Source organism: Falco peregrinus, chromosome 7 (genome assembly GCF_023634155.1).
Source record: "Falco peregrinus isolate bFalPer1 chromosome 7, bFalPer1.pri, whole genome shotgun sequence".
In the NCBI taxonomy this organism is placed as follows: Eukaryota; Metazoa; Chordata; class Aves; order Falconiformes; family Falconidae; genus Falco; species Falco peregrinus.
Window position 1 is genome coordinate 9,327,038 of NC_073727.1, and position 22,613 is coordinate 9,349,650.

The 22,613-nt window shown below is 37.4% G+C and overlaps 1 protein-coding gene across 3 annotated transcripts in view; it reads left to right on the forward strand.

Moving 5' to 3' along the window:
- The window catches only part of LYST (lysosomal trafficking regulator), a 96,798-nt gene that overhangs the window by 60,026 nt on the left and 14,159 nt on the right, over nt 1–22,613 (forward strand). For 2 of the 3 annotated variants that reach the window (XM_005239146.4, XM_055809899.1), the window contains exons 22-43: nt 1,117–1,248; nt 3,520–4,147; nt 4,621–4,798; nt 5,713–5,882; nt 7,334–7,564; nt 8,472–8,638; nt 9,134–9,283; nt 10,741–10,932; nt 11,462–11,640; nt 12,783–12,989; nt 14,210–14,386; nt 14,864–14,940; nt 15,873–16,061; nt 16,726–16,871; nt 16,957–17,053; nt 17,735–17,796; nt 18,135–18,190; nt 19,216–19,368; nt 19,699–19,943; nt 20,674–20,740; nt 21,624–21,780; nt 22,160–22,300. In XM_005239146.4, coding sequence (XP_005239203.2) covers nt 1,117–1,248; nt 3,520–4,147; nt 4,621–4,798; nt 5,713–5,882; nt 7,334–7,564; nt 8,472–8,638; nt 9,134–9,283; nt 10,741–10,932; nt 11,462–11,640; nt 12,783–12,989; nt 14,210–14,386; nt 14,864–14,940; nt 15,873–16,061; nt 16,726–16,871; nt 16,957–17,053; nt 17,735–17,796; nt 18,135–18,190; nt 19,216–19,368; nt 19,699–19,943; nt 20,674–20,740; nt 21,624–21,780; nt 22,160–22,300 — 3,801 coding nt within the window. Of the gene's footprint in view, nt 1–1,116; nt 1,249–3,519; nt 4,148–4,620; nt 4,799–5,712; nt 5,883–7,333; nt 7,565–8,471; nt 8,639–9,133; nt 9,284–10,740; nt 10,933–11,461; nt 11,641–12,782; nt 12,990–14,209; nt 14,387–14,863; nt 14,941–15,872; nt 16,062–16,725; nt 16,872–16,956; nt 17,054–17,734; nt 17,797–18,134; nt 18,191–19,215; nt 19,369–19,698; nt 19,944–20,656; nt 20,741–21,623; nt 21,781–22,159; nt 22,301–22,613 lie in introns of those variants that run through there. The other variant, XM_055809900.1, reaches the window with a different exon arrangement.

The window sequence follows — 22,613 nt, forward strand, 5'->3', positions numbered from 1 at the left end:
CTTGGGACTTAGTAAAGTAAAAGTAATTTACACTACTGAGAGATTACAGTTAGACTTAGTTTGCTTGGCTTAGTTTGAGAGCTTTCTTTCTGTCTACAGCCAGTAATAATGTCTCTAGTGGTTATGTCTTTAACTTTCTTTAAAGTTTGATGCTGCCAAATGGAATGGATAATGTTAGCTGTCTGTATGGACGCATTTGCCTGTAGGCAAATCATAGAGAAAAATGTCTTAAGTTACCTGTAAATGGAGCTTCTTCAGAAATACGTGTCTGTGGTCCTGTCTCCATCTCTACTTGTTTCCTGTTACTGAATTCCTAGAAAAATAAAAGGCCTGAGGAGCATTTTTAGCAAATGATCAGTTGCACTGCAAGGTGTCATTGGCAGGTACCATCAGTACATTGCATACTGAAAGTACCGATGTGCTTTGAGGAGTATGGATCTAGGATGACAGCTGTCTTTAACATATCTATACTAGATTATAATTTTGGCAAAATAAGTGATGAGCTGTAAAAATTGTTTCTTGCTCTTTTAAAAAATGAGGAACTGGTAGATGTATAGTTCATGCTTTAATATTAGTCTTGTACAGCCTTGACCATAACCTACGTAAACACGGAAAGCATCATTTAAGTTTGAAATAATCTTCTCCTTTTGCAGATGCCTGTGTACCTCCAGTTTTAGTAATCATCTTCAAAGGCAATACAGTTTGTTTTAGCTCTGTCTGTCCTCTAATACCAATAGATGTAAAATTCTGACTGAGTAGAATGCACTTTTTGTTACCTTGAGCCTTATTAGGTGCACCTGTTTGAGAAGTCACCTGTTTTTGACATGGCAGAAAGTCAAAATTACTACTGCTTGTATGCCTGCGAGGACCATCTTTAAATACAATTACTTTATAATATCATAGTATTTTCACTACCCTGAAGTAAATTTTAAAGGTATATCACTACAACAACAAATTGTTTTAAAGTGCTTTTTCTCAGATGCTCATGAGTTGATACTTGCCACTAGTCTCCAGTCATCAGCTTGAAATGTAACCTGGCTACTAGAGTCTAAATATACCAAGAATGCGAACTTAAAAAGCTTTTATGTGACTTTTCCCCTTGTCCTTTCTTTCTAGATGGCAAAATATTTCAGGAGAAAGTTGAATCACTTAAGTACCTGAGAAATTCCAGCAGTGGTGGGAAGTCAATAGATAGTTCTGCGTTTGTGATTACAACTCCAACTGGATTTACAGCTTTACCACTTGGAGGTAAAACAATGCTGGCAAAGCAAGGGCGTTAAGACAGTCCTTTGGCAGATGACTAGAGTGTCTTGAAGTATTACTTACCACAGGTTTTTTACAAAGCTCCCTCTGCCCATTGGTGCTTGATGCCTGCACAGCCAAATAAAAGGATAGAAGTGAATGTGCTGCTTAAACTGCTCTTGATTATCAAGTTGAGACAAGTGCCACATTGATGGCTCAGGGAGTAAAGTGGACCAGACAGCTGAACGATTTCATTTGTTAAACAGACCTGCTAGAGATGTATGAGAATGGCTTATTAACCAGGCAATAGTTGAAATAGTGAGCCATAAGCAGCTCTCCTATCTGTTCAAAAAGCATTAAGCTGATACTTTGTGCGTGATTGTTACCATCCATCTAAAGACAGTACTAAAGCATTGGTGTTTACTTGTACTGCAGGTGTATATATACTGTTCCTACATGACAGAGGATGGGAAAGTAGATCTTATAAAGAACAACTTAGATGCCTTGGCTAGATAAACTAAAATTGAATGGCTTACTAGAAACGGTCTCATTACATAGCGTGCTAAACAAGTTGAGGTCTATAAAGATAACTGCTTTAATAGCTTTTGAATTCAGCTGCTATAGATGCTGAAATAGTGTGAAGTTATTAGTTCAGGCTGTTCACTTTTTTCATTTGGCATGCTGTCAGTGTGATGGTTTTTGCATCGTTATTGAATTAGATTTTTAATCATACTTTTTACACAGGTTTGCATAGGCGATCAATTATGTTTTAGCTCCTTTATTTATAGGAGAGAACTTGGGCATAAGCCTTTATGTTTATTGACAATAAGAAATAAATTTAAAAAAACCTGCACAATCTAAGCAAAGTTTACCAATATATACAAAATAGGAGTAGAAATTATTACTCTGATCTCTAAGCTATGTTTTTCAGATTGTGTATGACTGCTATATTCTGTGTATCGACAATGTAATGCCTCTTACAACTGATGTCTTGTTGCTGCTTTGCTTAGGAAAAGCAAATTGAGTCTTCAAGCACTACTTGAATTAAAACAGTGTTAGTTCAAGTGTCTTTGAATAAAAACAGTGATAGGAGGAGCAGACCACAGTACTAAATTGCGTATGGAATTAGTCATTCTCCCATATAGATTATATATGACATCTTACTCTTCTAAACAGAGTAACTTTTATATCAATAGAACCAAACTGTTATGAACAAAGATTATTTTTTTTTTGTGAAAACAGATGTTGGAGTGTTGTGGTTCTGAATTTGACTTTCTAAATTTAGATAAAATACTTGAAATGGTATGTTTGTTAGGCAACTTGCTGCCTGCATGTGGGTTTGCAATTTGTGGCACTACCTGCTAATATCCATGCCATCTTGGCTGTGAGATTGTTGCAGCTATATAAATCTTACCTGTTTTTGGAAGGCCGGCTTGGTCTGGCTATGGTTTGCTTGTGTCTATATATAGTTTGTATATTTGTTTTAGATATATATATCACTCAAAAAAAAAAAAAAATTCCTGGTGCATCCTCATTGCATTAGTACTAACTGGTGCATAGTCTTCAAAATACTTGTGAATGAACAGTCTCCTCTTTCTAGACTAATAGAAAGCTTCTTCTACCAGTCTGGTATACAGACTGTTTTCCATCTTAAAAACTTATTTTATGAAAGACATCTGTAATGTGCTCAAAGGTTGACTATTTCAAGTCAAAATGTGCACTTCAGAGGAAGCCCTATTAAATAAAATAAGCAGTGATTTGTTATAAATCTGAAGTGTGTGTAAAGCCTTGGTGCAGAAGGGTTGGTGAATAGTATTGCAATGTCCTCTGAAACACTTTGGTGGATTGGAGCTCTTCCAGAAGAGCTCCAAATAAAGCAGCCTGCTCTGTTTGACTCTGCTTTGAACAAGGAGGTTGGACTAGACAGTCTCCAAGAGATGCCTTCAACCCTCAATGGTTTTATGATTCTGTACAAATTCCTGCTGAGGGTTGGTTGAGAGGTTCATAATATAAATCCAGAAACTGCAGTATATATGCAAAAATTACTTTGCATTTTATGTATCTTTCAGACTTGTGACTTGCTAAATATATGGCTGCATAATAGTTTACTCCCTCTACTCGATTGTCTGTATCTGAGCTATGCCAGGTGTTGAATCAGGTTTGTCACATAAAATTAGCTTGGCTCATCACTGTGATAAATGCATATGGAGTGTAACATTGAGGGAAAAGCTTGTTTGTACTGTAAAAGGAATGCTAAAGAAATCCTTGTTTCTCTAGGGAACAATTCCACTGCTAGCGTGCAGCAGAAGATAAGCTCTCAGGCGCCTAAAAGGCTTTGTAAAAGCTTGCCAGCATCTCCTGCTTCCTCACCTGAAGTTCTTCGAAAAAGACTAATTGAAAGAATGGGAAGAAGCATCGATGACTTGCAGACTATCGGCAAGCGTGACTACATTGATCTCCAGGGTAGAACTGGTTTTGTAGGAAGCTCGGGATCTGTAAAGAGAGTACAAGAAGAACTCTTTCTCAGCAGTTGTGAGTCTGCAAAAACAGTTTGTGACTCAGAGTTAACATCTGCTGAAACGTTTGAAGATATTGCAAAAGAAGAGTTATCTGAAAATGAGGGTAAAGAAGTAGATACAGACCTGAAATGTAATGAAGGTGGTGCTGCTGCAGCTGAGCCATCCCTACGTCGTCCAGACAATCTGAAAGGGCTGCCTTCATTTCAGAAGAGTCAGGGTAATTTTGCAGGTTTGGGCTTAGCGTTTTCTGTTCACGGAGGGTCATCAGCCATTGCTCGCTGGCCGAGCTTTGCTGACAAGAATGTACTTCCTGAAGACTGGGAGAGCCTTGCTTTTTCTTCATCTAATGAGAATACCCAAAAGCCATCTGAAAGCCCTGATGACAGGTAAGCAGATAAAATAATCAATTACAGGTAGCTCACTATGACCTTTAATTTCACAATTCTTTGGTCTTGATTACTCTTCTACAAAAATCGGAAGCCTGAAAGTTAAGGGGATGTTTTCAATAGCTGTTACAAACCAATTCATGAAGCTCTTAGGCTCTAGAATTGTGGTGTTTCAATTTCTTGCACGATTTACATAGCAAACTTTAAAAATCAGGATTTTTTCTATTCATGGTAGGCATGGGAACTTGTTATGCTAGTTCACAAAATCTCAAACAAGTAGGTTCTGGTCAGATTATCCTTTTTGCTATCTGCCATCCAAAAATGTGTGAATGAAGAGTGTTATTAGAGAACTGGAGAAATGTTTGCCAGATTTCCTCTTCCTCCTGCCCCCCAAGTGTAGCTAACAATTATGCGTTTTTTAATGTTTCCTGTTGTAGATAAACTCTGGATAAAACATATTCATCTGTTTTCAGATGTACAGAAGACAGTCTTGTGCTTATCTGTTGTGGATTATATGACCTCTTACGTGGAGTTCTCCTAATCCTACCAGATGTCATGCTAGAAGATGTGATGGACAAACTTATCCAACCTGATTATCTTATAGTTCTTGTGAACCACCCATCTCCTCTCATACAACAAGGAGTCATTAAAGTAGGCCTATATAAAATGTTTTCAGCTGAAGTTGTGAACTAGCGTAGCTAACATGTTGGAAACATGAAGTTTTGTTAAACCTAGAAAACCGAAGCAAAAAAAAAATATAATTTGAGTTTTAAGATAATTTTTAAAACATTAAGATTAAAACCAAAAAAACCTTACAAACCCCCCCAAAACAAAACAGACCACACAAACGTAGAATCTTTCAATAGATCACAGATTACATATATCTAAGCCAGAGGTCTTAGGAAGCATATGACATTACTGATGTAAATGAAAGCAACAATGCAGAAAGTCAGTGACTCTTCAACATTAAACATGTGATTCACTGTGTCAAATTAAGGTGCGAGCAGAGTTTTGACTTATGACATAGTTGACTTTCAGTTATTCTGGGAAGTCATCCACACATTTGTGGCCTGAACATGGACTTGAAGCTTCAAAATGTTTTCAGGGTTTGTTTTTTTTTGTAATATTGATAAGGACAGTGTTTCTGCATGTTAACATTATATAGGTGAAAAACTTGAGTAGATCTGTATTTTAATCTGAAAAAGAATAAAATTATATGCACTTTTTTTATAAATCTGTTAAAGCCATACACTTGCATATGCACCAGAGTGCAGGATTTAACAAATATACAAAGCTTGGATGTATTTATGTATGCATTTTATAACTTAACGTGTGTGATTTCATCTCCCCTAAACTTGCCTAAAAGCCTGAGTCTTTGGATTAAAAGGATGAAGTCAGCTATTGTAACTGCAATCTACACTGCCCTTTGTTACAATAGTGCAACTGATGTTTGTAGTCGGGAATTGTAAAAATGATTTCAAACAGTTCAAATTACAGATGAGAAGTTTCAAGGGAGTTATATTAAATGCTTAAATCTTACATCATAATTATACATTTACTTTTAGTTGTTGGATGCGTATTTCAACAGAGCAAGGAGGGAGCAGAAGGAGAAATTCTTAAAGAATCGTGGCTTCTCCTTGCTAGCCAACCAGCTGTACCTTCACCAGGGGACTCAGGAAGTTGTAGAGTGCTTTTTGGAAATGCTCTTTGGCCGCTCTGTTGGCTTGGATGAAGAGTAAGTAATGCTTTGCTTTTACATCCTGTAACTTAATATTTGAACTGCAAGCACTGCGCTTTGCTGGAGGTAAGGATGTGATAGCTTTCTAATTCCCCCTCTCGTCTTAGTAGTTGTCAACCATAAAAAAAGTTCCTTCGGAACTGTTTTGAAATGTTTTGCTTGTAGCTTTAATACTTAAAAGTATTAAACTTATGACTGTTGTAAGGCCCTTAAAGCTGTTTTCAAACAACTTCATCTGATGGGTGCTGTCAGCTGGGATCTTACAAGCCCTCAGCCCTCCTGAGGGCCTCGGAGGCCTTTGGACTTCAAATGTTCCGTAATCAATTTGACTCGTTCTATTCTTTCTGATTAGACATGAAACTCTGATTTATATCCTTGTAAGTTTTAATTACTAGTCACTAGACTTCTGCTACTGGATTTTGGTAGATGATTAAGGAAAAAGATCGATGCCACAGCAGCTTCCTTGGCTTGGTGCTGAGTTTAAATCCCTGTTTCCTTTAGGGAAAATCCCACAGATAGAGTGCTTGAACCAAAGAGCCACCTCTGTATTGTCAGGAAAGGAGATAATCTTTAAACACACTGCTACCTAAGTAAATAATATTTTTTTTAGAATTAGTCCATGTACTTAATGATTGTACGGGGAGAATATGCATCTAAGCATAGTCAGCATTGCAAAAATCTTGCAAAAAGCTCCTTCTCAGCTGCTGCCTCTGCAAGATTTGTAGCCAGATTACTTCTGCCTGTCAGCCTGATCTTCACCCCCAAAAAACCACTCCTGCTTAATTGCAAGACTTAAACGTGGCTGCTTACGTTCTCCACTTTGGGGCTAGTTATTTCCTCAGGATTGATTATGGGGCTGGAAAGGTAGTTCTAATGTCTCCGGTTTTTAGGATTGTGAGTAACAGTCATTTGATGGGCTGATAACCTCGGAATAGCAGTGCAGTTTCTTAATGTACAATTAATACAGGGTCTGAAGCACCGTTCTGAATTTTACAGTTGCAGTAAGCCAGAAGCTGCCAAACTTCAACTTCCACGGTAATGGATATAAGATATCAAACCTGCTGTGGGTCAATATATTACTATATTGATGCCGAGCTGTGTCTGTTTGTCAGTTGTAATAACTATTACTGGAAAGATGAGTCATATTTTTTACACTGATTAAAAACCTCCTCTCTTTTAGTTAAAATTTATGTTGTAGGGAGTTGGTAGTTAGCCGAAGCTTCAGGCATAGTTTTTAGGCACTTCATTTCCTTGTGGCTCTTTGCAGTGTTTATTTTACTTTTATTTTCTTTAGTAGACTGGCATTGTTAGTGCAACGAAATGTAGGAGTTTACCAGATACATCTTTGCAAAAATACTGGTGTAGGCTGGTATTCCAGCTGCATATACTAGTTGCATGTACCAGGTTGATATTTCAAGGATGTCACTCACTTATGTTTATGTTTATAGATTTGATCTGGAAGATGTTAAGAATGTTGGACTCTTTCAGAAATGGTGTGTCATCCCTGTTCTGGGTCTTATAGAGAACTCTCTGTATGATAATGTTCTGCTGCATAACTGCTTCTGTCTCCTGCTACAAATCATAAATTCCTGCTCAAAAGTTGCAGACCTACTGCTTGATAATGGTTTGCTCTACGTGTTGTGTAATACGCTGGCTGCTCTCAATGGCCTGGAAACAAAGTGAGTACTGTATCTGTTGTTATAGTCCAGGCACAACCTTAAGTCTAGCAAAAATTACTCTCTTGTAGTTGTTCTACCTTCTAAAATGATCAGAGATCATGTACAAAATAACACTTTTTGAGGTTTTCAGCTCTTATTATGCCTGTAAGTGAAAGTTAATGTTTAGCTACTCAGTTCAAACAATGGAATATAAAATATTCTTTCCATACCTTAAACTTTCAAGTGAAAAGATATTCTAAAATGCAGGTGTCATAGTGTGTGCACTTTGGATGCTTTTCCTAATAACTCACCTGAACAGAAAGATAAAGGCCCAGGAGATGGTATCATTCTACTGTATTTTTAACCGGTGTCAAAACTGCAGGAAGATTCTCTCTTGTGCTGCCTGTGATTTAATATTTGAGATTTTGAGTAACTTAAATGACTTCATGAATTACAAACATTCTGTACTTTAAGAAAAGTTCTGCAGTGAAGGAAGGAGAGATGGGGTTTTATTAATTTCTTTAGTTAGTATCCTGAAGAAATAGACAGATTTCCTTTTTAGCCCAGTGTAGTTTTAGTTCAGCATAGCTGCAAAATGAGATACCCTGAGTTTTTGAGAAATACAGGATTTCAGACCTGTACTGTAACTTAAAAATCTGATAATACATCATTGCATATCCAACAAAACTTTTTTACAACTTAATGTTAGAATGTCTGAAAGGTTTGCAGGCATCCAGTCTGTCAAAGGTAACATTAAAGAGGTGTCTTTTATTACAATTTTGTAGCCTTCAGCAGTAATGTTTTTTTATGAAGTACAATAGAATAGGTATGGTTGGCAGAAGTAGCAAGGGGAATAGTAATGGGTCTTATTATGGGTTACAGTCTACTAGAATTGTCATGTCTCTGGTAACTACAACTTTGTTTGCAGCATTCCCTTGAATGACTACAAGTTACTTGCATGCGATATACAACAGCTGCTGGTAGCAGTTGCAATTCATGCCTGCAGCTCCTCAGGTTCTCAATATTTTCGTGTTATTGAAGACCTCATTGTGCTGCTGGGTCATCTTCAAAATAGTAAAAATGCAAGGATGCAAAGTAAGTTATCTGCTTATTTTTGGGGTCACGGGACTGGAGAAGTAAATCCCTTCCCCACTGAATTTTTGTTTAAATTAATATTCCTGCCGAGGGAGAAGGGGGAGTTTTCTGGTGATGGATCTTCTTTCTCTAAGTGGTTCTCAGAGTAGTAGTTTTCCTCAGGAGCCTGCCTTGTGGTAAAGAATTGTGTACTGCTAATCTGAACAAACAGCGACTGTAAAAGTTGATTAAGGGTATTTAAATGGAAGTGTTCTATGCAGTTTCATTTATTTTCATATATATGTAATTCATAGATTCAGTGGCTTTTCCATGAGAACTCACTTGTGTACTGTCTGTATCTGTGGAATAATGAGGTGACTTTCTTTCACTTCCATGGAATTGAGAGTTTTACAGCTCTTGACACACTGTGTTCTTTTACTTTTTTTACAAACATCTGGTAAAAATTCATGGAGATGTATAAAGTATGTCATGTGTCCTTTGTATGCCTCTCTGTAGATATGGCAGTTGTTCTGCAGTTAAGAGTTCTTCAAGCGGCCATTGAATTAATAAAAACTACAGCAAACCAAGATGCTCAGGAGCAGGCCGGTTCAGTCCCATCATCTGCACCACATCGCACAATGTTTCAAAAGCGTAAAGGCATTGCTGGTGAGTAGCAGAAGGGTAGTATTCTTGTACGTTCTCCTGGATGTATTACTTTTAAACTGTAATTTTAGTGATACAGTGCATGAGTCCTGTTGCTTTGCTTTTTCTGTGGAGTTGCTTTATAAATACGTGTATTTAGAACAGTGAACATAGTGAACTCGTGGGGTTTTTGTATTGGGAGGAGGGAGTGGGATACAAAAATGAAACCTTGGTCATCTTATTCTTACTGCAGTGTCTAAAGCCAGGTATTACCACCTTTTGGGATTCTCTTCAATTCAAAAGTTACTTAGTAAAGATATTTTAAAAGTAATTTATAGGGTTTATAATAACCAACATCACAATAAGGAAATACCAAAATAAAGTTACTGCATGTAACTTGAACACAGCTCTGGTGTGGGGATTGCATTGTTGCAGAACTTTGTAATTAGTGATCATCCTGAAACAGATACCAGGCACTCCAAATACATATTTATAGTTAGGAATGCAAGATTCCTGGATTCCACTGTGGTTGTGCTCATAAAACACTTGTGCAGTTCTAACTTTTAGCAAGTTAGATTCACAAGTATTTGATAGCTTGTGAATCATTCTGTAAAGGTTTCAGAGTCTTCTGCCTGGAAACTGCTTTTGCGTATCTCTTGTATAAATAAAGTTGAGTTTATGGCTTTTTTTAACTTAAACCTGATGTGTATTTGAGTATTTTTTTCAATAAAATCACCAAAAACTAACCCAGAAACCACCACTATTATTCCCCGTTTCCTATGGGAATGCTCATCCTTCATATGGTCAGTTTTTGAGGCCCCTTTCTCTCAGCACTAGTAACTATAGTGCAAGTGTTTCTGTATTGGTGAATCTGGTAAGGCAGTGAAGATAAATAAAATAAAAGATAAATAAAAATAGATAAAAGATAAATAAAAAGTAGTTACTTCTTAAAGAAGCAAGTACAGTCAAGGCCCACCAGTTCATTTCAAGAAAATTGTAAGGGATATTCCTGTATGTTAGAAATAGTACTTCTATCAAAATTGGTGGTAATGGGTATGGTATGAAGTGTGTTTATAAACTGTTAATATCACTGACTCCTCACTTGTGCTGATAAAGCTACTTTCCAATATGCAGTAATTTTGTTGTATCATTAATTTTAATCATTTATCCTAATTATACAGTAAAAACAGGAATAAAAGTAACTATTTTAGAATCTGATTTACACAAATATGGAAGTTGTATGATAAATCTGGCCTTGAGACTAACTGATTTCATGGTATCACTGGGATTTTATACATTTATTTTCAAATAGAAAAGCTTTTAAGAGGCAAACACCCAAATGACACGTTCCCTTCAATACTGATGTATGTCAAATGTTTTGTTTCTTTAAATGATGTGAACACTTTGAATGAAAGCAGTTGCCAAGTGAGAAGTTTCTTGTGCGTTTTAGTAGGATGCTATTAATATTTCTCTACTTAAAGGCTCCAGAAAGTTTTCACTTGCTCAGTCTGATGCTCTGCTGATGAAAATGCGCTCACTAGCAAGTGAAGAATTCAACATGATGATGCAGCGGAGAATGAGCCAAGAAAATCCTATCCAAGCCACTGAGGCGGAGTTTGTACAAAGGTTACAGAGGCTGACTGTTCTAGCTGTTAACAGGCTCATTTATTTAGGTAGGATTTCTTTTTTTCATTTCTGTTTTGACAGAGCCAAGGTAGTGCTGTATGAAAAATGGCTTCTTCTTTTTGCAGTATTGAAGTGTTTGAGGTTGTTGAAGTATTTGAACATTGCTAGCTTAATGGATTTAACTGCAAAACATTATTTTCTGGGTGATTCGTGTCTCAGTATTACATAACTGACAATCTGGATACGGTTTGTGACTGAATGAACTGAACAAGTTGTTTTAATTCTGTTAGTCTGTTCATGTGTTAACTGCCTGAATTACTACCTGAAGATTTAACTCTGCTGAAGGGAGCATCTGCTCTCTTGAAATGCATCTGTTTGCATGTCATTGAAATGGCTACGTTTGTTAGTAAGACTCGATAGCTTTGGGGGCTAGTTCAAATTCCACAGAAGCAAGAGAAAGAGTAAGTACGGTAAAAATAGTAGTAAAGGCAGTATTTGATTTAATGCAAACTAAAGGATCGTAGGATTTTCTTGCTTGAGATGGTACTGATCGATATGTGCCTCTTAAATTTTAAGCATCTACTGAAGAGTGCCTTGATGTATTGGGTATAACGGAAAACACAAGTCAAAGCAGACTTTCAGCATCCCAGCTGGAGGTTCCTGAAGAGGAAAGCCAGCAAGAACTGCCTAGCAGAACAAATCCTTTTCTTAAAGAAATGTTCAAAATGTTGGTGGAAGGAGTCATAGTATCAACTGTAAGTAATTAGCTGTTGTCCACATTAAAACATATTTCATAAGGTTCGTTTACTAGGAACTTTTAATGCATGAAGACATCTGTCCATAAATGCTTTTCTTACTGTCTCTCAGCTGTGTCATTAAAAACTCTGTTCAGCTTCTCGGTTACTCTGCAGTTGTAAAATAACAAATGCATCTGTTCTGACTTTTACCTTAATATTTAGCAAAACTCTGCTTCTTGAACAAGTGCACGAAGGTTAAGTAGTCTTCTGTATAGTCCAGTCCACAAATCTGTTTTTTTAAACCTCAAGGTTTAAGTTTGTTGGAGCCTTAGCAAACAATCTGCGGTGTATCCACAGCTGATGGAGAGTTTCCGAGCACTTTGTCGAGAATATATTTTGGAGTTGGGAAGGGGAACTTTCTCTTTTTTCAGTTGTTGCCAAAGGGCCAAGTGCTCTCTTCTAGCATACAGGTGTTGGCTTTTCAGCCTTTCTAAGGTGGTCAGGTTTCACTTGGGTAATTTGAAATGGTTTTACTGGGAAACTTAACTTACTGCTTCTTGCCTCTGTTTCTCTTGCATCATCTTCATTTAAAAAATAGCTCAACCTGATTTTCTTTCTAGCTCTGGAAAACCAAGTTTGCTTGGTCTGTTATCTTATATCACGCCATACTTGCAATACTTTTCCAAGATGGCAGGTTTCTTTTTGTGAGCACAAGTACCTCAATCCGGTGCCTCATTTCCAATCTTCTGATATAATCCATTCAGAAACTAGTAATTAATGTAGAAGGACTATTCATTAAAATAACTAAATAAAAAACCCCAACCCTTTGATTTTTAAACCCTCTGCATAACAATTTTCACTCTTCAGATTGTATAGTCCCTCTAACTGAATATCCAGTTTAATTTGGAGTTGCATTCCTAATACTGGCAGATTTGAAGGAAGTTTATTTTATCACAGTGAACAAACCCCTTTCATTTTTAGTAGAATGCCTTTTGACTTGTAATAGTAATCAGTAAACTGAAATCAAACACTTTATCTCAGTGGAGAAATCCTTACTAACTTACATTCTGATTACACGTACAGTGTTTGGTTTGTGATGTGAAAAACTTAGTGACAGGAAGCCCTGACCCTCTAATATTAAAAAATTGTTGCTTACTTAGGGCACTGGCAGAATGAGCACACCTAAGCACCAGTGGAAGAGAATCCTTTTGTCATGTAAGGATGTGTTCCGTACACAACTTGGGAGGCTTCTTGTGCACAACTTGTCTCCGGCAAGGCCCCTGCAAGAGAGAAAGCAGGCTTTGGAGATGGTACACGAAGTAAACCAACACGAGATTATGCGTGATTGTCTTAGCCCAACTTTGCAAGTAAGTCCAAGTGTGTTTGCGAGAAGTTTGTAAAACCTGTATTCAATTTTTTTTAATTTGGTTATTTATATCTGTGTGGCTGAAGTTGGTTCACTGCTGGTTTAGCAGTGTTTAGTGTAATGACACTTCAATGTCTTAATTTTTTAATTTATTTTTAAAATAAAAATGTCACACAAAATGCCTCTGTATACCCCTGCAACTGCTATGTTATCCTGAGGATCGATAGTTTTGTAAGAGGCAAGATAGGATTATGTCTGGGTATGTTGACTCTGTAGCACATCAAACATCACATCTGCAGCGCAGAAGCCAAAGGTGGTACTAGTTTTAACACAAAGAATTTTATTGAGGCTGCTAGAAGGTACCCTGAAACAGTACCTCAATGAAGGAATTACCCTTACCTTGGAAGTCCAACTGCAGGCTTCCTGAAACTCGTAAGAGCTGATTGCCACTAGATTTTTAAGAGGCAGGCAGTCTTCAATTAAAGCTGATACTCTGTCTTTTCTTATTTAACCTTTAATTCTTAAAGTGGGATTGTATATTCTGTGTTCGTACATAGCTGAATAGTTTCTCCCTGCTTTTCTGGGTTTATCAGGAAAAAGCTTTTTTGATTGTACTGTTAGTACAAGTTGAGAGAAAGCAGTTCTTGGGTGAACCTATGACATTTAACGTGTTTCTGATCACATATACATTATTCAATTAAATAAACACTTTGACCAGTAAGAAAAGAGCTGATAGACTAGCAGTTGTTTCTTTGAGGGAGTATCATGTTGAGTGCATTTATGGCCTGTGTCTGCTTAACTTCATTATCTGTCAGCTCTAATTTGATTACTCAAACAAGGTGTGGCATTCTTGGCAGGCAAAATCAGGAGTCTCTAGCATGTAGTTCCTGAAGTATAAACAAGGCTATAGGAGCTGAGTACTTGGGAAAGAAACTTTGCTTTCCTCTAAGCTATTTGAAAAGTCATAAGATGCTGGGCAAAGTTTTACCATGTGGAGGATTAAATTCAGCATGCTCTCTCTAGTTTTCTTAGAGTTTGTCTTCAAACAGTAAAGCAGCTATTTTCTTCAAATCACAGGAAAATTAGTAGAAGAAATATGTCCAGGCTGACTAGAAAAGGGAATAAAGCTAGAGGGGTGGGTGGGAAACTGCTCAGTGTTGTATTGTGGAAATAAGTGACCATACATCTCTTATCCCTTCTTCCCTTCTTTTCATCGTCTAGCATGGACCTAAATTGGTGCTTTATTTATATGAGTTAATGCACAATCACAGCGATGAAATGACCAAAGAAGAACGAAGAACAGCAGGAGACTTTGTGAATACGTTGAAAAGTTGTGGTTACAAATGCATTCCCCTGAGCCCACGACCAAAACCAGATCTAATAAAAGCTTTGCAAGAGGTTTGTGAATAAAAATTTTACTTCAAAAACTGAATATATTGGAGACAATTGGCTGTTATATGGGGTCAGACTTTTACTGCAGATAGTCGTTTTTCTTGCTTGGTGTGTGGCTTATGCTTTTTGGAACTCTTTGGGCTTTGAGTATTTGTCCCATACTCAGTGCTTCACAGCGAGCTCACATCTTGATGCTTCTTGTGAAGCATATTACTTATTACAGACTTTCACCTTTGCCTGGATTAAGCTAGCAGTATCTTTCACTGGCAGGAAAAAACAATTTTTGTTTCCTTGCAAAAAAGATCTAACACTGTATCAATAAAACTGCTGTAACTGAAACGAAATCTTGATGGTTTAAAATACTGTGAAGACATAAGCTGAACAGTTTTATCAGTCTTCCTTTTCTAAATTGGCATGTTCTTTAGCCTCTGCTTCCTTACTTTGTCCATTAAAAAAAAGATAATGTATAAAACTTCCATTTAGGATCAGAAGAAATATGAGATGGAAGAAGGTGTAAACAAAGCTGCTTGGGAGAAGACAATGGCTAACAACCGGCAAAAGTAAGTGCCGCCTTAAAGGGGCTGCAAGAACTCTGTAAGAATGTTCATCAACACCCTATTGCGGAGTTGCCTGTATGATTATTATAAATGTTTTTTCAAATTAACAGCCTTACTAGCTTTCAGTTTTTTACTTTACTGTTATAAAAACAGCTTGACTGCAGGTACCTGCATTTTGGTAGGTTGTATAATAAATGGCACTGCGTCAACTTCAGAACACTGAATCATTTCTTGCACATCTGGCATTTCACCCTTAGTTTTACAGCTGTTGTCTGTCCAGTCACCTCTCCTGTTGCTGTGGTCTGTGCAATGAAATGAAGACAAGTGGCCCTACAAATAACCTGATCCTCAATGAAGAGCATATAATTATATTCAGCATAGTGCTTCCGTGAGCTACATAGACTGCTACTTGGTGTAATTTCGGTAGCTTGTGGTAGATTAGGAGGTTCTTTTCATTAATTTACATTTCAGGCTCTGCTGTAAAAATTAGATCAGAGATGCACATGCAACATGCTTCAATACAAGCAACTGTAGTAGCTGTAAAGGTCAGCTTAAAGTCTGTCCAGATAAGGAGTAAGGTTTTACTAGATTGAATAACTTAAGAGATTTAAGCAGTGGTAAATTACTCTTCTTCAAATTTTTGTTGGAATGAGTACATTAATGAGTAAAGCATGCTAATATATAGCCATCGATTTTTTTGATTGGCTTGGCTTGTCTTTGGCCACAAGTAATAGCTTTTTTGAAGGCTAAGAAGCAGATGGTATTCATGAGGCTTGTGAAAATTATGTAGGCTAAGTTGCTCTGCGACTGCTTGTAACAAGACCTCTGGATATCTACTGCCAAACTGGTTGTATTTTATAACGGGTTTGGGTGTCTTGCCTTCCCTTTTCAGTGTGTTTATTTGACATATTAAAACATAACTCTTTTTTCCTCAGTCTCTTTCAGCGTCTGGATACAAAATCTAAAGACATTTCTAAAATAGCTGGAGACATCACACAAGCTGTGTCTCTGTCACAAGGAATGGAAAGGAAGAAAGTAATCCAGCACATCAGGGGGATGTACAAGGCAGAGCTGAGTGCCAGCAGACATTGGCAGGAGCTTGTTCAGCAGCTTACCCATGATCGGTAAGTTGTTCTCTCACCTCGGTGAGAAGGCGAGAGAGACACGCTCAGTGCCTAACATGTGCTTCTCATTCTGCTGAGGCACATGAAAAGTAGATGAGATTAAAATTGAAATTACTTTTGCTGATCATCTGATGGTTAAAGACTTGTAAATTCTTTTATTTCCCTATTTTTTAGGGTGAGTAGCCAAGTAGTTTTTCTATGCCATTTAGACAGGATTTTTTTGTCAGATACATTTTGCTGTACCTAGTATAGTGAAGAACGTCATAAAGTTTTCATATCTTGCATTACATTGATGGAGTAATAAAACATTTTTGGGGTTATGTTATTCATATTAGCATCCAGATACTGTATTGACTCATCTGCTTAGAGCAAAAGATGTTAAGTCTTGACAAGAAACCAAACAAAGTATTGGATGCGTTGTATTGCTGGTTTAATCAGAATTAGTAACTTTAAGAGCAATCTTACGGTGGTAGCTCATAAGTAGTCAGTCAGTAGGGTAGCTCATGAAAGTCAACTACAGGATTCGGTCTTTTGATATTTTTTCAGACATATTTGCCCAGTGTACTACTATGAAACTTCTGCCTTTCCACTATTTAAAGAAAAAACGAATGAACGAGCATATATGCTGCATTTGCAAAACTCTAACATAATCTGTTTTTTGCAGAGCACTCTGGTATGACCCAGTCTATTACCCAGCTTCTTGGCAACTGGATCCAACAGAAGGCCCAAACAGGGAGAGGCGCCGCTTGCAGAGGTGCTATCTAACTATTCCAAACAAGTACCTTCTCCCAGACAGGCAGAAACAAGAAGGTAATTGTAATGTTCAGGAATAAATCTGAATTTTAATGACTTACTGTTTAGTTTTGTGGGCCTTACTGTTTGCTTTTTTGTATAGGTGTGATAAAAACTCCATTATCTTACTTATTTGAAGACAAAACACATTCTTCTCACTCTTCTACTGTAAAGGACAAAGCAGCAAGTGAACACATAAGGTAAGATTTGGGTAACACCACCTCTTCCCACCTTCTGCCATTCCAATGAAACAGTTCTCACTTTTTTTTCAAAGTAAACATTATAAAACAATCAAGGGAGATAAGAGACCAACGTCAAAAGTAGTAGGGTTTTTGCTATACACTTAAGCAAAAGGTCAGCACTACCAATACGTACATTTTCTGAGTCTTAAAACAGTCTATCTCCATGACTTCAAAAATCAGTAAAAGAAAATACCATCTGGTGTGACATGGGAATGGGAATTCTGTGGCATAACCTCATGAGATTTCTTTACTTAATTGTCATTTATGATATCTAAGACAAGCAGTGCTACTAGATCTGGTAGGTCTTTCCATCAGTGTTAAAAGCAAATAGTGTTTTCATCCTCTACTTCTACCATTGTGTTACTCAACTTTTCAGTTGTGTCAATTTACCACCTGCTACAGGCACTAACACTGCCTAAAATAACAGCAGTGAACACGCAAAGAAATAAATACAAATACACTAATGTGCAAGTCTAGAAAGTTGAGGTTCTATTTTCTTTCACTCCTTGGGATTTGAACTCTTAAAGTCATAGTGTTGAAAAGTCGTTCTTAAACTGTAGCTTTTGAGGCTGTTAGTTTTAAGTATGTGCCAAAAGGTACACAAATCCATAAACAGTAATATGTTCTGAAATATTTCAGAGTTAATCGAAGATGTATAAGCGTAGCACCTTCTAGAGAGACTGCTGGTGAACTGTTGCTGGGTAAGTAGAATCTTCAGTCCTCATGAATATCTTTTTTTGTATAAGATTCTGCTGTATATATAAGCTTGGCTGATTTTTTTAAGTAATTCATCCGTTGCTGGACTTGTGGATTAAGATTAATTATAGATCAGTTCTGCCTTTCTTCCCTACTGTTTGCATGAGTGCTATTTCCACTGTAGTAAAGTCTTAGTTGCAAAGCACGTGCTAAAAATGTGAATGATAAATTCTATTTCTGTCGATGTTGCCCAGTAATCTTAACTCCTGGACGCTTTTTGTAACACTAAGATATTCAACAAATAGTCATATTGTGTACCCTTTTGCAACTTTTTTTCCTGCAGGAAAATGTGGCATGTATTTTGTTGAAGACAACGCTTCAGACACAATTGAAAGTTCAGTAAGTATTAGAGCATATTGTCCAGCTTTAATTTTCCAAGCTATGACCATGAGTACTTTTTGTGTACTGCCACTGAGATTTCTGGAGTACTAGTTAATGTCCTTGGACAAGGCCAGCCAAACCGATTAGTTTGGGTTCAGTGTTGCTTCTGTTGCCCCTGGCTGCGGTGGAATCAGTGATGAGAGCAGAAAACAGGGAAGATGTGGGCCTGGGGCTGGGACAGAATGAGGAGGGGGTGACGTGGAGAGGCTTCTGCACCTTGCTGTCTGTTGCTCTGAGTTCATCAGCACGAGTGCACAGAACTTGCTTTGGTCTGCACCTGAGATAATTGGCCTTACTGGGAGCTGGAGCACAAGCAGAACAGAAACTCACAAGTGTATGAATTGTGCTGCACTCTACAGCATCTGATTCTGGTATTTTCCATTATAAAGGATGTTCTAGCTCCTCCCTTATCCTAGACAAGAGAGGACTGTGCCATGGCCAAAACCAGGACTGGTCTAATCCTTCTGACTTACAAAGGCTCTGATGTATTATTTAAGTTTATACATCCAGCAGACCTCTTAAAAAAATAAAGATATGGGTTATACTGTTGAAAGCTGTAAACTGTTTTCAGGGAGCTCTTCCTTGCATCCATTAACCATGCAGCTCCTGTGGTTTAAGATGTTACCAGCTGTTTTGCTGCTTTGTCCTTCATAGAAGTGTCAGAACTGGGATTCATGGCGAGGCTTTGCTTGCTCTGGTTGGCTGTCCAGTATTTTAGTGTAAGAGCCAGTGAGAATGTGGCATTGTGTGCTGGTGTTGGATAGGGAACTGGAGCAGCTGAGGGGTGTGCATGATGTTCTGCCCACTGCCTTGAGCAGGGTGGAGGGTGGGAAACACGAAGAAAATCACACCCATGTCTTAAAGTATAACACCAAAATTAGTTTGCCTTACAGTATGCTGTATGGTTATAAAGTGGCTGCATTGGAAGGTTTCTTGTTTGGACAATCTATCTAAAATAACTTTTTCAATTGTAAATTCTGCAGAGTTTTCATGGAGAAACTGAACCAGCATCATTTTCTTGGACCTATGAGGAAATTAAGGAAGTTCATAAGCGTTGGTGGCAGTTAAGAGACAACGCTGTGGAAATATTTCTAACAAATGGCAGAACTTTACTCTTGGCTTTTGATAATACAAAGGTAATGTGGCACTGCTATGTAAATATACATCAAAGCATTTTGCTGTGTCCTCATAATGTGCACGTTCTTTTAAGGAGACCTGTTGCATGGACTAATTAAATTGTGCCTAATAATACCTTTGAAAAACCTTTGCTCGGCTAGACTTCTAGACAAACATAATCATGTTGTAAAACACATCTCTGTCTTAAGACATGAAAGAATCTTAATAGTAAACGCTATTTATTCCATTACAGCAGATAATGTGGACATTTTTAAAATGAGATAAATTTACTAAGTCTTAGTTTGAAGCTTTTTAAATTATATGATTAAATCTATGGTATTTTTTTCTAGGTCCGCGATGATGTGTACCACAACATCTTAACTAACAATTTGCCTAACCTTTTGGAATATGGAAACATTACTGCTTTGACCCACCTGTGGTGCACAGGACAGATTACTAACTTTGAATACCTGACTCATTTAAACAAACATGCGGGCCGTTCCTTCAATGATCTCATGCAATATCCAGTATTTCCTTTTATACTTTCTGACTACACCAATGAAACGCTGGACCTAAATGATCCATCAGTATATAGGTAATATGAAATGTTTGGAACCGGTTATTTTCAAATATTTGAAGTCATTATCCAGTATAGCTTTTCAACTTCATTGTACTAAAATGCAAGCATATGTGAACGGAACTATTCGCGGACAAGCCTCATCCATAATAACTTGGGCTTTTTACAATAAGTGGCTGCCTCACCTCGGATATTTCAAGTAAAATGCCTAGTATTAAGAGTGTGTATATTTAAAGGGTGCTCTGAATTGGACTTGACTTGTGTACTGTCTTAGTAGGGTATGGATAGTCCACAGATCTAAGTAAGAGCTCTATGTTTAAATCTGTGTGATTAATTTCCAGGCCAATTAGCAAAAAAAAATAAATAGAAAAGGAAAGAATATTGTAAACTATTTGGCCAGTTACAGAATCATATTGTCTTCATTGTGAAGACATCCAAGTGAATTTCCCACCTAAATAAGTAAAAATGATTTAATGTTTGTGTGCACAGAGGCTTTGCCTTTATATGATGCCTCTTGATTTGATGGAGGCACGTTGCATTTGCATGCCTGTGACTGTGCTCTGGGGTAGCCTGTGGCTCTGAGTTTGCCTTTAGCACTAACTAGAAGCGGCCTTTTTATTTTCTGAATTCTATTGTAAAGCACTATTGAGTTTCGCTTGTCCTTCTCATGATATTAAATGCATTATTAAATGGTGTGAATCAACATCTTTATATAAACGACAAGATATTAGTACTACTTCTGTTACAGAAATCTGGTCAAACCAATAGCTGTGCAGTCTAAAGAAAAAGAAGATCGTTATGTGGACACTTACAAGGTAATTTGGATAACTCTTTTGCTTCTTGCCTTTCCTGTGTAAAAATGATATGGAGGCTTCAATTTTCTTTAACATATATTGATGGGGGGGGGGGGGGGAACGACAAATTCAGTATTTTGTCTATGGAATTCTCATTTCCAATATGCTACGTTTCCTGGGAAATGTTTTAAAACATGCTTGAAATGTGTGTGTGTCTGTTCCTGCACCTGAAATCAGAAATCAAGTTAGTCTTTCCATGGGATACTGCTACGGAGGTTAAATTAGTATCTTAAGTATGAACATACATACATACATATTTAAAGATCAGGAACTTGCTGCTGGTTATTTGAAATTACTTCAGTGGAACTGTGGCTATTCTTTGTTTGGTAAAAGAAAAGCTGTTTTTTTCAAGTACTCTTATTTTAACATGTCCTATTATGATTGCAGTGCTCTTTGTTTTGCTCTTTAGAATGTTTTAAAGGCTGTAGGAAATAACAGCATGCTGGGGAATGAAAGCATTTGCAGCTGGACCTTCAAATCTATGTCTATATCATCATGGTCTAGTGTAGTATTTGCAAGTACTGTTTTTTCCTTTTAATATTGAAAAGCCTGTATAACGACTCTGCTCTGTTTAGAAAACAAGAGGGAAGGGGAAAAAAAGGGAAAATAATATATGGAAAACAGGCAAAAGTGGCTTAAGACTCTGGTACCTCACTGGCTTGTAAATATGATCACGTCTTTAGTCACTTAAAGTGTGCTTGATTCCAAATTGATTTTAAATGTATGTTCCTCTAAAAGTTTTAAGTTTTATTCCTAAACAACTTAGGCAAGCTCTTATTTTTGTTATTGGAATGCAGTCTAAGTAGGAGGCTTATGATTTATTTTTTTCCTACTGCTTTTCTAGTATTTGGAAGAAGAGTACCGTAAAGGAGCACGAGAGGATGATCCAATGCCCCCTGTACAACCATATCACTATGGATCTCATTACTCCAACAGTGGAACTGTGCTTCATTTCCTAGTCAGGCTGCCACCTTTTACTAAAATGTTTTTAGCCTATCAGGGTAAGGTTATTTTTGCTTGCACTTGCCTCTCACATCAGGGCCTTGTCCCAGTGACCCAGGAATGCGATTTGTTACTCTGTTTTAACATAGTTTATCAATTCCAAATAGCTGAATTCACTAAAAAGAAATCTGGTATGCTATCACAGTAGAGCTGTTCTGAAATTATCAAGCTAGACCATAAAGCTGTACATCTTTTACTTATACCTTGGTGCATGTACTATAAAAAGCTGACCTTCATTTGACTTGCAGTCTCTGTAGTTGAGATGGAAGAATTCTAAATGCTCTCAGCTAACTAGAGAGCAGTCACTTGGCGTTGCAGATGTGCAACAGTTATCTATCCATCATCTATGTAACAAATTTGGTTTGGATTTCTTTACAGATCAAAGTTTTGACATCCCAGACAGAACTTTTCACTCTACCAATACAACCTGGCGACTCTCTTCATATGAATCAATGACTGATGTAAAGGAGCTTATCCCAGAATTTTTCTACCTTCCTGACTTTCTGGTTAACAGAGAAGGTATGCTAAAAGGATAACTGAACTATATACCCACAACAGCTGTACAGTAGAGCCTATGGGTTGAAACTGCAAACACTGGTATCGCTTGATTGAATATGTTAAGTTGTAGATGTAAGGAAGAAATCTGGCACGATTTTGTGGGGTATGCTAAAAACTGTTATGTAGGACTTAAGGGAAGTTTTCTCGTAATTATGTCAGAGGTGCAAAGGAGTTTCCTGTTGTCTGGTTTTTCCTTTTGAATGAGTATGTACAGCTTGAGTGTGTTTGGGGGGACTTGTTAATGGTGCTGCTTTGTTGATCAGCAATCGCTGTG